Genomic DNA, 14,650 nt, shown 5'->3' on the forward strand with positions numbered 1-14,650 from the left:
ATCAACTGATTCTTCATCTTAATCAACATAGGAAAGGGTGGGTTATGGGTTTAGACTTAGATAATGCAAAATTGCGGTGGGTTTAAGATATAGATATGGGTTTGGTGATGGGTACAAATTTAAGATATAAATAAGGGCTTGTACACTATGTACCGGTTCAAGAAGTTGCATTTGGTTGAACTGCAGATTGGTTTGAATCGGTAGGAAGAGGGTGGAAGTAGTGATTTTTGTTTGAAACCAGGTTAAAAAGACCATAAACTGGTGCTGAGAAGGGGATTTGGCGGACGCTAAAACTCCGTTTGGTGCGCAGGAAAAATACTGTGCATTAATTCACTCGCCTCACGCAGCCCTCTTCACCGCTTCATCGTTTTGAAAGCTTCCTTCGACCCTGTTCTGAACTCATCTGTCGGTGGCGGAACCGCATCACAGCAGCAGCGCTGTCTTTCTCAACTGCAGCAGCGTTACCTCCAGGTACTGGTCTCTCTCTCTCTTTATATATATTATATATATATAAACAATGAGGTAAGACGCAGGAGGTGCTTCCTGCAAAAGCAAGGGAGGGGGTAAAGGAAAAGGGGGGAAGAAGATTACCGGAGAAGCTTATGATTTGGGATAGAGAAGCGGAATGATGGCCGAATCCTTTCCGTTCCATGCGTTTGAATGTGACGGTAGTTTGGTGAAACGAAAATGCCCACAGGGCAGGCGAGGGGATTTTTGTGCGTTGGCGTGTGGTGGAACGAAAATGCGCACAGTGAGCAGGGCGAGGGGAACTTTCGAGTGGCGGAATGAGGCCATCTTCTGATTGCTTCTGAATTTGATTGGTTACTGTTTTTCTGTTTTGAATGATTGAACGTTCTGCTGATTGTTACGCTTTGCTTTTGTTCTGCAAGAACGAGCGAACGTTCTGCTGATTGAATTATTTATGCATGTACGAATCATGGTGTTGCTCTAATGTGCCCCATTCATCTGGAATCCTTCTAAGTTGAAGGGGGTTTACTGTTCAATGCTTCAGGTTTCTATCATTTTGCAAGATAAATATTATGAAGCTTTATAATACTTCAATTTGGAGTAGAGGAAACAGAATGGGCTAGATTAGCTTGCTTTTATGCCACTGACGTAGAGAGCTGCAGAGGGTGAGACGTTGTGGAAAGATGTACTTTAATCCTGAAAAAGCTTTTTTCTGTTGCTTTCTGTGTCTTACATATATATCCTCCCTTGTGACAGTGAATTTTGTTGTTCTATGGAACTTGTAGGAGTTGATTTGAAGATCAAGCAGCTAACTGTTGCAGGAAAAACTTAAGCTTACAATTTGGGACACTGGTAAATTTTATAAAGTGCTTATATGGAAGTTGTTGGAATTCACAATGTTTTAGTCTGTAGTTTGTTTTCCATTTACTAGATTCATTATCCTCCTTCCACCTGCTTGACTATATAAGAGAAAAAAAAAGCATTACACATAATACTTGCTTCTTCGTGTCCAACATGTCCTTACTGCACTGGTGTCTTAATTAGGTGACCAGGTGGATTGTATCCTTCCATGCGTTTGAACCAATTCATTAAGTGGGATGCTGATTTGTCAGGCTTGTAGAGTCAGGTAGATGTCCACAAGGTCCATGTGGTCAAACTCATTTTTTGTTTGTGAGAAGTTAAGGAATACAACAGATATCTTTTATCTGCATAATATGCAGTTCAATGTTGTAAAAGGCGAGAAAACGAGACGAGGCGTTGAGCCTCTCATGAGGCAAGACGTTAATTGAAGCGTGAATTATATAACATTTATCAAAATCGTTTTAACTCGTTAATTCGTTTAACTTGTTTAGTTAATTTAACTATTCTTTCAATATAACTTATTATATGCCAAGTTAAGTCGAGTTAAATTTAAGCGAATCGAGTTCTTATAACTAGAAATTGACTCGTTTAATATTTTAATATGTTTTCAATTCAATTCAACCTTCTGAACGAAGTTTACGAGTTTAAATTGGCTTGACCCGTTGTGGGGACATGAATCGGGTTACAGTAACCGGGAAACCATTCTACCGCTGTTCTTTTCTTATTTTACATTTGCAGTCCTTTTTCGGCTTGGCGTTGGCGTTTTTACTGAATTTCAGAAGTCTCCTCAGGCCTCCCGCCAGGGTCCCGCCCTTCTGGTCGGACTATCGTTCAGACGACGCCGGAGTGCAGGGTATTTACCGGAGACCGGTAAATTTCTCTTTCCTCTTTCATCTCTCTCTCTCTCTCTCTCTGCCTTCTTCCTCTTATTCCTCACTCTCCCTCTGCGGCTCCTTCCTCCGTTTCTGGTTTCACCATACCTTTCCCCTTCTCCTTCTTTTCCTCCTCTTTGTCATGCGGGTATTTTGGTTGGCTTGTTTTTAATTGTTGAAACTTTTATGAGAAGAATGGATGATAACGACGAAAGCCGCGCCGCTGCTGATGGCGCTATGGTCACCGTTGCCGGGGGAACAAGGGAATCGGTTTCTGTGGCGGCTGCCAAGGAAGAAAAGGCGAGGGTCGCCAAGGCGAAGAGAAAGAGGCGCTTGCTGAAGGAGATGAACCTCAGGAGCGACCGCGGTGTCTGTTACTTGAGCCGCGTCCCGCCTCAGATGGACCCTTCCAAGCTTCGCCAGATAATGTCCCAGTACGGTGAGGTTCTGCGGATTTACCTCGTGCCCGAAGGTGCGTTGCCTATGTTTCGTTAAAGTCGACTGTATCTTGCTCGTGGACAAGTAGAGTCAATGGAGCTCATGCCTCTGCATTCGGTGCCTTCACAGATCCTACGGCCCGCGTGCGTCGGAAGAGCGCCGGTGGTCACCGTGGTGAGCAATTTTCTGAAGGGTGCGTGCGCTTATCCAACAGTGTTAATCACAAGTCCTTGTTTATGGTTGTTCTGAAATTTGTTCAGTATTATTTTACATTGCTTGTATCATTAAGTGGGAATTATATCGGAACTTTTTGCTTGTTTCTGATTATATATGATGTTGAATATTCCTTAGGTGGGTTGAGTTTGCCAAGAAAAGCGTTGCCAAGAAGGTGGCGCACCTGCTAAATGGTGAACAGATAGGTATGCCTCCGGACTATGTTTCCTTTTTGTTTTCTATTAAAACTAATCCTATATCTGAACTTGGATTTACTTGTCAAAAGAAGCTATTAAGCTGAAGTTTGGTTTCTGTTCGTGAGGAATGGGCAATTTAATGTATTCATATTTGCAAATAGTAGCAGCATCCTAGTTCACAGTTATTGCCCACGATTGTAGTTCTCTTGCATAGCAATGAATGGGGTTCAGTGTGTTACATCATATTTAGTAACCATGGATTCCTTCTCTCGTATCGATATCGTCCTTGTAGCTTCAAAATAGTTTCAAAGTTGGAATCACAAGGAAGGCTAAAAAAATTCATGGGTTCTTTCCTTCGTATGATCCTCGATTAATAGTTTGAATCACAAGGAATGCTTTAAGAAAACAAAAAATCCCAGTTCTAGACTACTTCTAGTCACAAGGTTTAAGAAAACAAGACGTGATCTGGGTCACAAGAACTTAGTGCAGTTTGAATCAATTTTTAAAATGTAGTTCAGATCACAAGGATAGATAGGATGATCATAGTCCAAATGACAAAAAAGTTTTGATCAACTGAATGAGATCTCCCAACCTCTAAAGACTATCGTGCTTGTTTCTTAACTGATTCTTGGAATGGATGCCTTATTTGACTAACCCCTCAGATGTTTTATTCTTCATCCCTTGGTAGAAATTTCTTTTCATAGTCTTCAAAATAATTTCTTAACTATGTTTTGCATTAACAAGAGTATCACTTTGCATCTAGGTTCATGTTTGTAGTAGTGAAGTGAAAGTAAATGTTCATAACGGATCTAAATGATGAAAATTTATCAATGTTGAAGATAATTAGTACTCATTTTCATGCTAATCTGAATATGTAGGTCACCGGGCTTCTCTCTGAGCAGGAAAATGAATTTCCCTTGATTAAGGGTGTACTTCTAGAGGCTTAATTCCCATTTGTGAGAAATAACATTTAATTCATTAGGAAATGTCTTGTTCAATGGATTGTGTCTGGCGCAAATGGTTTTATTATAGCTTGTTTATGTTAAAATATAAATCCTTCACCAGCACGTTGAAGAGGAGTCTCTTAGGATTCCACCTCCTTGTAGAATGTGTTAAAATATTTAATGTCCTTGTAACATGTGAAGAGTCTCCTAGGATTCTATGTTATAGTTAATATCCTTGTTATATGGGAAGTCTCCTAGGATTTTATGTTGTAGTTAATATCCTTATAATATGTGAAGTCTCTTAGGTTTCTATGATGTAATTAATGTCCCTGGAGCTTGTGAAATCTCCTAGGATTCTACAATTGGAGACTCTTAGAATTCTGAAAATGGGATTATAAATAGAGGCCGTGCAAACCATTTTGGCTACGGCTTCTTCTCCTCAGTTTCTTCTTGTTTTCATTCTCTCTCTCCCTCTCTCTCTCTCTCTCTCTCTCTCTCTCTCTCTCTCTCTCTATCTCTATCTTCCTGCGTGAGTGCTGTTTTCGGGTTACAGATATTGGTGCTACATTTCTATCATGGTATCAGAGAGCCAGGTTACGTTATCTCTACCAAACGAAATGCCCAAACAGGTCTGATCTGGTTAGAACTCTTTTCTCATCTTGTCTCTATCCTGAATTTACTTTTCTCTTGCGCAATTCTTGTTCCTTTTTCTTCTTGCTTACCAAGGACACATCTTGTTATATCGTGTCTTCTTTCCCTCTCATCTTCTACCTATATACCATTCCTTTCTGCTGTCATGGAAAACCTTTCGCATTCTGGCATGTCCTCAAGTTTTCTTCCTCACCTTATTACCAAAAAACTCAACCATGAGAATTATCTGATCTGGAAAAGGCAAATCATGCCTTTCATAAGAAGTCAAGGCCTCTTTGGACATCTCGATGGTTCAACAAAGGCTCCACCAATATCCGTCTTACAGGAAATAAAAAATGAGGCAGGAGAAGTTATTGCTGTTCATGAAGACAACAATCCTGAACATGCTATGTGGATGAGACGTGATCAAAGTCTGGTTGCGTATATTTTGTCCACTTTATCTCAACAAGTGTTACTTTCAGTTTCTGATGATTGTACTGCAGAAGAATTATGAGAAACCCTTGCTGATACCTTTTCCCAAATATCAGAAGCTCGAATTATGTACTTAAAGAAAGAATTTCAGAATTTGAGCAAAGGTTCAACGTCTATCATGGATTATTTGGGGCGTATTAAGGCCGTTGCAGACCAACTTGCTGCCTCAGGGAATAACATTTCTGATAAGGAAAAGGTGCAGCAAACCTTGAATGGACTTGGGCATGATTATCATGCTTTTATTACAGCTCTTGAGGTCCTTCCTGTTCTGCCTTCCTTCAACGAACTACAAGGTAAACTTCTCCAACATGAAATGAATATGAAAAGAGTCATTGAAAGGACTCATCAAGGGAACTCCCAAAATGTGTTGGCTATGAATGTAAAGTTTGGTAAGAGCCATGGGAACTCCAACCATGGTGGTCGTGGCATTCTACCAACACCACATAACCAAGGTATGTCTCCTTTGGATACTTCAAGAAAAATACCAATTTGTTTTCAGTGCAACAAGAAAGGACACATGAAGGCACAATGTTGGTTTAATCCTCAAAATAAAAACAAAGGGGTAAGACATGATTATAAACAAGGAGGACAAAGTTCTAAATCCACCGCTGAAGATATGCAACAGCTATTGATGGCCGCATTCTCAAAGATGACTATAAAGCAAAATGAGCAGGGAGAATGGTTCTTGGATTCAGGTGCAGCTACCCATGTGACAGGAAATGCAGGTAAATTGACTAACTTATCCCCTCATTACGGTAGAAGTTGCATTATAACAGGTGATGGAAAATCTCATCCTATTACACATATTGGAAATGCACATATTCCATTGTCATCCTCGTCTCTATCACTGTCTAATGTTGTTCTTGCTCCCAATATCAAAAAGAACATCATATCCATTTCTAAACTCATTGATGATACAAGCTCTTCTGTTGAATTCACACCTTCTTCTGTTTATGTCAAGGACCTCCAAGCGAAGAAAATGTTCGCTAGAGGGGAGCGTCAAGGGAATATGTACGTCCTCAAGGAATGTCTACCCAAGGATTCATCCACTTTTGATATAGGATTGAAGACATTTTCTCTTTCTCATAATGCGTCATCAGTGCCAAGTTCTTGACCGTAAGGGGCCCTAACCAATTTTTGGAGTCTGATTTGTGGCATAGTCGGCTAAGACACTGTGGTCGACATTTCATTGAAAAACTTGTCACAGATAGTCTCATTCCAAGATCAAGTTTACCTCTTACTTCAAGTGTCAAAAAATGTTCAAGTTGTGGACTTTGTAAGAGTCATGTTTTACCTTTCTATAATATAAATCAAAGGGCTTCCAAACCTTTTGAAACTATTTTTTCTGATGTATGGGGGCCAGCCCCTATTGATTCCATGTCTGGGTCAAGATATTATGTCTTATTCATTGACTCTTACTCACGTTTCACCTGGATTTACTTCATGAAACACAAATCAGAAGTACCTCACATATTTCGAAACTTCTATGTCATGATTCAAACTAAATTTTCATCCAATGTGGTACATTTTCAATGTGATGGAGGGGGAGAATATTCCTCGCTTGATTTTATTGAATTTCTACGTGAAAAAGGGATAACTAGACAAATTTCCTGCCCTTACACACCACAACAAAATGGTGTAGTTGAGCGGAAACATCGACATATAGTTGAAAGCGCCATGAGCATGATGCATGATACTAATGTGCCCATTTCCTTGTGGACTGAAGCCTTCCATACTGCTGTATACATAATAAATTGTTTGCCTATGACACTCTTGATGTCTAAATCGCCATATTTTACACTCTTAGGCAAACAACCTGATTACAAGAACTTGAAGGTTTTTGGTTGTGTATGCTATGTTCACGTTGATGCTGCCTTGAGGAACAAGTTTCAAGACAAAGCTATTCAATGTAGATTCGTTGGATATGCTGATGAATATAAAGGTTTTCGAAGCTATGATCCAACAACTAAACGTATCAAAACTTCAAGAAATGTCATTTTTGATGAACATAGTTTTGATAATACAAATGAAATGCCTATGACCATTGAATCTTATGATCCCTGGACCAGTACACAGTTATTCAATGCAGATCCTGTTATAGAAAATGATGTGCCTCAAAGTGAAGTTTCAGAGAGAGCAATACAACCGTCGGATATGGCTCAAAGTGAAAATCAAGAAGATCCAACACAGTCATCAAGTCATCACGAAAACAATAATGAACAGAGCAACGATGCACATCGGTATTCGGGTCTTATCTACAGTCGACGACTAAGGGACAGAGATGCTCACAGTGAAGAAGACAACATGCCCCACCTTAGAAGATCCCAACGCATTCGTCATCCCATTCACAGGTGGGTTAGCTATGATTCTTTATCACTTGATTTTCAGTTATTCATGGCAAAAGTTGGCAAGGAGGAAGAACCTACTTCATTTGATCAAGCATCAAAATCACATCATTGGAGAAAGGCTATGAAAGAAGAAATGGATGCCTTGCATGAATGTGGAACATGGGAGATCGTTCCGAGGCCACACGAAAAGAACGTAGTGGGCTCCAAATGGGTATACAAAATTAAATACAAACCTGACGGCAGCATAGAAAGACACAAAGCAAGGTTAGTAGCAAAAGGGTTTACACAACAATATGGAGAAGATTATGACGAGACATTCAGCCCTGTGATCAAAATGGGAACAATTCGCGTGATTATATCATTGGCAGTTGAATATGGATGGAGACTACATCAAATGGACGTGAAGAATGCTTTTCTTCATGGTGATTTAAGGGAGGAAGTATATATGGAACAACCTCCAGGATACACGAAAGGAGACTCTCATGCATGGGTTTGCAAACTAAGAAAATCTATTTATGGACTTAAACAGGCCTCACGTTCGTGGTTTGACAGTTTCTCTTGCAAGATTCAAGAATGTGGTTTTCGGAGATGTCCTCTAGATCACTCTCTTTTCATTTATCGAAAGGAAAACATATTTACTTTACTTCTTATATATGTTGATGATATTGTTATCACAGGCAATTCAGAAAAACACATAGAAAAAGCTAAAGTTTTGATGATGCAAAACTTCAAAATGAAAGAGCTTGGTGATTTACGATTCTTTCTTGGAGTGGAGATTGATAGGCACAATAATCGCCTCACATTGACACAACAGAAATACACGTTGGATCTGTTGAAAAAGTCAGGTATGTCTGATTGTAAGCCTGTTGGAACTCCTAGTGTTCTAAATCAAAGACTAAGTGCTCAAGATGGGGAGTTATATGAAGATCCTACGCAATATCGAAGTATTGTTGGGGCACTTCAATATCTTACATTTACTAGACCAGATATTATATATGCTGTGAATCAAGTATCCCAATTTATGCATGCACCTAGAGATACCCACATGGATGCTGTCAAAAGAATATTAAGATATCTTAAAGGGACAACAGGAGATGGCTTAGTTTATGGTAAGAGTGAAAATATAACTACTGGACATCAACTTATGACATTCACAGATGCAGATTGGGCTGGAGATCCCGATCAAAGAAAGTCCATTTCTGGTTTTTGTATTTTCATTGGACGTAATCTTGTGTCTTGGAGTTGTCGAAAGCAAAAGGCAGTAGCAAGATCCAACACTGAAGCTGAATACAGATGCATGGCTGCAGGTACTGCTGAAGTTACATGGGTTAGACATTTGCTAGAAGACATTGGAGAAAAGATTAAAACATCAATGTTAATGTGCGATAATCAAAGCGCTATTAACATTGCCTTTAATCCCGTACAACATGGTCGAACAAAGCACATTGAGATTGATCAACACTTTGTTAGACAAAAGGTGGAAGACAAGGAAATTCAGCCTATTTATGTTCGTACAGATGAACAAGTTGCAGACTTATTTACAAAAGGATTAACAAAGGAACGATTCTGGTTTCTAAAAGGCAAGTTGTACATGGTGCAAAACCATGCACAACTTGAGGGAGGGTGTTAAAATATAAATCCTTCACCAGCACGTTGAAGAGGAGTCTCTTAGGATTCCACCTCCTTGTAGAATGTGTTAAAATATTTAATGTCCTTGTAACATGTGAAGAGTCTCCTAGGATTCTATGTTATAGTTAATATCCTTGTTATATGGGAAGTCTCCTAGGATTCTATGTTGTAGTTAATATCCTTGTAATATGGGAAGTCTCTTAGGTTTCTATGATGTAATTAATGTCCCTGGAGCTTGTGAAATCTCCTAGGATTCTACAATTGGAGACTCTTAGAATTCTGAAAATGGGATTATAAATAGAGGCCGTGCAAACCATTTTGGCTACGGCTTCTTCTCCTCAGTTTCTTCTTGTTTTCATTCTCTCTCTCCCTCTCTCTCTCTCTCTCTCTCTCTCTCTCTCTCTATCTCTATCTTCCTGCGTGAGTGCTGTTTTCGGGTTACAGATATTGGTGCTACATTTCTATCAGTTTATATGAAAGTCCTTGCTACAGTTGTTTATTACAGCAAAATGAGCCTAGAAGTCCACAGGGGATGGGGCTCTAAATAATAAAACCGTCACCCAATTTGCAGTAAAAGTAGTATTCTCCTATTCCAGACCAACTTTAGCAGTACCTTTGCTCGCTCACTAGTAGAGATGCTTCTTCAATAGATTTTGCCTTGGAAAATGGTTTTATTGGTTTTCTATGAGAAATTAATTATTATATTCACTAATGCACTCCAAGCAAACACACTTATCCCTAAAAAACTAGAAAAGCCATCAAAATATTTTCAAATAAGATATCTAGATCCAAACCGAGAAGTTCCATTGCATCCAATTGCAAAAGATTTAGAAGGAAAAAAAAAATCTAAGAGGAAAACCAAATTTTAGAACTTGTGTCCTAGTCACTAACCAAATCCGAAGGTTAGAAGATGTTAAAAGCTTTGGACTTAAACCGTCGACTCCATTGATTTCTTTTTTTCAACAAAGGCACATACTCTCCCTGGCCCAAATATAGCTTCACCATTGTACTTTTGAATAATTTAGTAATGTTTGACAGCTTGAGTTCTATTTATGAATGCAATGATGTGAGCACCTCTTGGTTTGGGAAACATTTATCTAGAAACTTCAGGATCCTTGCTTTTTTTGTTCCTCCCTCATTTTTGATCCTTTTTTGGTGATTTTGCCACCATTTATTAGATGCTCTTCCTTTTCTAAATACAAGTTTTTACTCTTTCCGTAACAAAAGTGCAAGCAAAAGGTATGTGGGTTTGAATGTGTGAGTACAAATTGATAGGCCCATACTTACCCTTTAGGTAACACAAGTACAAGCAAAAGGAACACGGGTTTGAACTTGTGAGTGCAAATTGATAGGCTTATGGCATGTAATATTTCTACACTCAGGTTGTTTACCATAATAAAGATTCATTGGTATTGATCTGTCATAAAGGAAAAGGAATAAAGAAACAAGTTTTTACATCAATTAGCATTATAATTGCTATTGTTAATGTCATCATCAAGTAGGTCACTGAATTTCTACTTTTGGATTTAAGAAAGCAAGTATGGTTGACCTTTTTTATCATTCATGTGTGAAAGAATGTAATGTTGTGTTGATGAATTTGAAGAAAAAAAGTGCTGCTTTAGTAGTTTAAACTTTTTACTAGGCTTATGTTTTTCAATAGCTTAACTTTGTGGTTTTTGAATCTGATGCTTTGGAGATTATAATTCTACTATTTATGTAAAAAGGTTAATAAGCAGGTGGGCTATGTCTTTTGGATCCCTGAATGAGACAAAAAGTTAGTTTTGTCAGTTAATCAATAAAAATATTGATGATTGTTTTGATGAATAAAGCTAAAGGAGGACACGAAACATAAAATATCTCTGCCTTTTTGAACAATAACAGAAAATGTACATAATTTTTAGTTGAACTTATTGTCCTGTGTTATAATAGTTATTCCCTGAGTACTTGGTTTCACTTTGTTTAGTGTTTGGAGTTTCAATTTGGAGGGAGAAGCACTTTAGCTGAAATGGTTTTTCATGTGCATAGGTGGGAAGAAGCGCTCAAAATTCTATTATGACCTTTGGAACATTAAATATCTTAGTGGATTTAAGTGGGACCACCTTACAGAGGAGCAGGGTAAAACCATGGTTTGGCATGTTTCGTCGAATTTTACTATGTTAGTGCCTGAATGTGTTGCTTACAGGAAATTATTTCATGCAGCTAGAAAGCATGCAGACAGAGAACAAAAGTTAGTGCTAGAAATATCTGCTGCCAGGAAGGAACGCGATTTTTACTTGGAGAAGATTGATCAATCTCGTGCTCTTAGTGCAATGCAGGAACGAGCTAAGAAGGTAATCTGAATTGATGTGGCTTTTGTTTCTTTCTGTTAAATTAGTTCAACTTCATATTATGGGCCCAATATTTCTCATTGATTTTGTCGTAACTGATATTCAAGTAACTTTGACCAAGGCTGTGGGCTTGGACACATACTGCAAGCCTTGCGACAACATAACTATATGTTGCTTCTTGCTCATAACTTGTTTATTTATTAGACTTAAAGAGAATCCTTCATGCTCTGAAATAATTTTTATCCCCTTCAAACTGTGATATTGCAAAGGAACTCAATACCATGCACTAAAATGACTGTCATGTCCTTCTGTGTCTAATATATCTAATATTCATGAGTTTCATACAGTTGGGAACTGGCTGAGACATTCAACATGAATAATGAAACACATTACAAAGCCATGGACCATATAGTTCCTCCACCATGTGCCTTTATTCGCACCCCAATGACCATGATGCTCAGTATATTGTGGTTAAAACAAATTGTTCCTTCATGAGAACTTCGGTGTTGATGGCACTGCCTTTCGATGCTGATTTTATGCAATAGGAGGGGGCAGATGAAAGGGTGGAAAATGCAACTAGTGATATTTCTGATGCCCAACCCTGTAGAGCATCAGAACATGAAGAAATAAGCAAGCTACTGGCTTATGAAATTGCCAAATTTTGCTGCAAAATCAGCCCAAATCTGTTCTTGTGGACGTGAACTGCTCCACATGTATTTAAGGTTGAGTTGATTTGTCTAATCTTCATCAGTGAAGCATTTTTTGGACTGAATATTTGCTCAGAATGGTGGACAGTCTATTGCTAATGGATTGGCAGCAGTTAGTATCTTGTTATGAGCACAAAAAGATTATTCAGAATCAGATCCTTGGAGGGCTTAACTGAAAATGAAGAAAAGTGTCTTATAAAAGAAAAGAAGGGAAAACATGGAATATCATTTCAATGTTAAAGAGCCATGCAATTATTTCAGATCTTGGTTTCACGTCCATTTACAAGTATTTTGCTTTGTGATTTAGTTCTTAAGCAGTTATTGGTACAGCATTTCCTATGATGTTTTCATCATTTTATACTATACAAATGACTTCTTAATTATCAGCATTTTTACTTCACTCTACTATGCTGTCTTTTCTGGTAATGAATAGTATATATTTTACATCAATGCATTTGTCTATGGTTTGTATGTTTTCCAATAAAAGACGACATGGCAACACTTTCAATTGAACTACAATGACCAGAATGTCCTTCATGGTGGCAAATGATAGAAGTAACCCTTAGTGCTCTTTTTGGAAAAGTAGATACAAACTATGTCATATGAGTGCGGATGCTGGTGCGGCGTATCCCAAAAAATTCTGGTGCAAGGGTGTGGTGACGGTGTATATATATAATATATTTATTTTATATATATATATATATATATATATTCATAATATCTGTAATTTTAGCTTGTTTCTCAGCTTAATCAGCCCTTTCTTTTTACTTTTATTACTGTACATAAAGAAATAAAGGGACAGAGAGAAGAAAAAAAAGGATAGAAAATATTTTGAACTTGCATAAGAAAAGATGCAGTTGGGGTGCCTGTCGGAGCTGCATCCGTATCAGCACCAGCACCAATGTCGTGTCGACATGGGTGCGGCCCCTTTTTTGAAGAGTCCGTGCGACATAGGATACAATTTCTTCTTTCTGTTTTGATGTTATGAATGGTGATGATACAGTCATACAACAATGGGATATTAACTTGGGTTTGTCAATATTAACACTAAACGATATTTATCGTTAGTGCCTTTGTTTTCATTTCAGGATTACCTCATCTCTTTGTTCAAAAGAACAAAAGCTTATTTGTCTTAAGTCAATCCCTTTTTTTTTTTTAAAGTCTCCGTACAAACTCAAATAAATAAATAAGGTTGTCTACGTTCTGCAATAAAAATTGAAATTCACAACACAGTTGGGTGCTCATGAAGTTGGTTTAGCAGCATCTGAATTGCAGCTAATCATATCTATCTTTTTTAGTTGGGTACATTAAAGGTGTTCAGAAGGTTTTATTTCATCTTCTATGAACTGTATAAGCTTTATGCAGTACTTAAGGTTGTCTACGTTCTGCAATAAGAATTGAAATTCACAACACAGTTTGGTGCTCATGAAGTTGGTTTAGCAGCATCTGAATTGCAGCTAATCATATCTCTCTTTTTTAGTTGGTTTTAGAAGTTCTTATTTCATCTTCTATGAACTGTATAAGCTTTATACGGTACTTAGTACATGGTAAAGAGATGTTGTGGAATTAAATTAAGTTATTTTTTTTCTATTTTGGAAATGATGTGATTGTAAAACTTATTTTATCTGCATCCTAATACCATCACTCCATCAGCATACTTATGTACTTGTTTGGTTGTATTTATCTGTTAGGGTTGCTTTTGAAATTACAGCTTCAAGTTGCCATTATCATATTTCCTGTTTGTTTATATTATCACTTAAGTATCTGTGTTGTGCTATGAATTTATGCAGAAGCAAAGGCTCCTTGAGGATCGCAAAGGTTCAAGTGATGGCCATGACCAAGAAACAAGGGTCGTCCGCCAGTTTTCTCAAATACCACCTGTTTCTGAAAAGGCAACAAAGACTGGTGGTGCAAAGCTCTCAAAAGACTTCTTAACTGGGGTATCATTTGTTTATACAGCCGATTTTGATTTGGAAACAATGAGACAAATTCCTTCTCCTGTGTCTAAATTTTTGTTGTTTTCCTGTAGATATTTGGAAAATCTAGCTCGTGATGGACTTCCACATTTGAGTTCCTTTTCATAAGGATGACACATTTAGTTGCTGCTGTTCTAAACATGGTGGAAAAGATGGTGGTAGGAAGATTCTAATACTTGGTGAGGCACGCTGCAACATTGTTCTTTGCTCATGTTCCTGTTCAAATTTTCAGTGTTTACTGGCTAGCAACACCAGAGTCAGAACGCCTTCGTGTTGAGATTTTTTGAATGAAATCAAATAGTCATTATTATTCATTTTCTATTCTTGGGTGACAAGATGCAGGCTTCTGGTCAATCACCGCATCAGGAGTACTGTATGTTGGAATTCCAATTCCATTTAAATTGTTTGTATTGCTGAGACACAAGTTCCTATTGCTAAGAAAAAATAAATGCTGCTTTATTGTAGTGTCTGCTTGTGTAAAACGGCTGTGGGCATACATATTTTGTGCCTGTGCACTTGTGAGAATCGTTTGAAATGCTGCCATATTG

The 14,650-nt window shown here is 38.0% G+C and overlaps 1 protein-coding gene across 4 annotated transcripts; it reads left to right on the top strand.

Annotated features, from left to right (window-relative positions):
* The first annotated feature begins 246 nt into the window (after positions 1-246).
* On the top strand, positions 247-14,571 carry LOC116267399 (pre-rRNA-processing protein ESF2). Of its 4 annotated transcripts, none has more exons than XM_050075310.1 (10): positions 247-471; positions 1,254-1,320; positions 2,112-2,199; positions 2,396-2,673; positions 2,769-2,832; positions 2,991-3,058; positions 11,118-11,207; positions 11,292-11,422; positions 13,917-14,066; positions 14,156-14,571. In XM_050075310.1, the coding sequence occupies exons 4-10, from the start codon at positions 2,397-2,399 to the stop codon at positions 14,177-14,179; spliced, it is 804 nt and encodes a 267-aa protein (XP_049931267.1). In that variant the 5' UTR covers positions 247-471; positions 1,254-1,320; positions 2,112-2,199; position 2,396; the 3' UTR covers positions 14,180-14,571. The 4 variants fall into 4 exon arrangements, with proteins under 4 accessions (XP_049931267.1, XP_031504944.1, XP_031504943.1 ...); XM_031649084.2 differs by having other exon boundaries at positions 2,121-2,199; XM_031649083.2 differs by having other exon boundaries at positions 248-471; positions 2,068-2,199.
* The last annotated feature ends 79 nt before the right edge of the window (positions 14,572-14,650 follow it).

Source organism: Nymphaea colorata, chromosome 14, assembly GCF_008831285.2.
Source record: "Nymphaea colorata isolate Beijing-Zhang1983 chromosome 14, ASM883128v2, whole genome shotgun sequence".
NCBI lineage: Eukaryota > Viridiplantae > Streptophyta > Magnoliopsida > Nymphaeales > Nymphaeaceae > Nymphaea > Nymphaea colorata.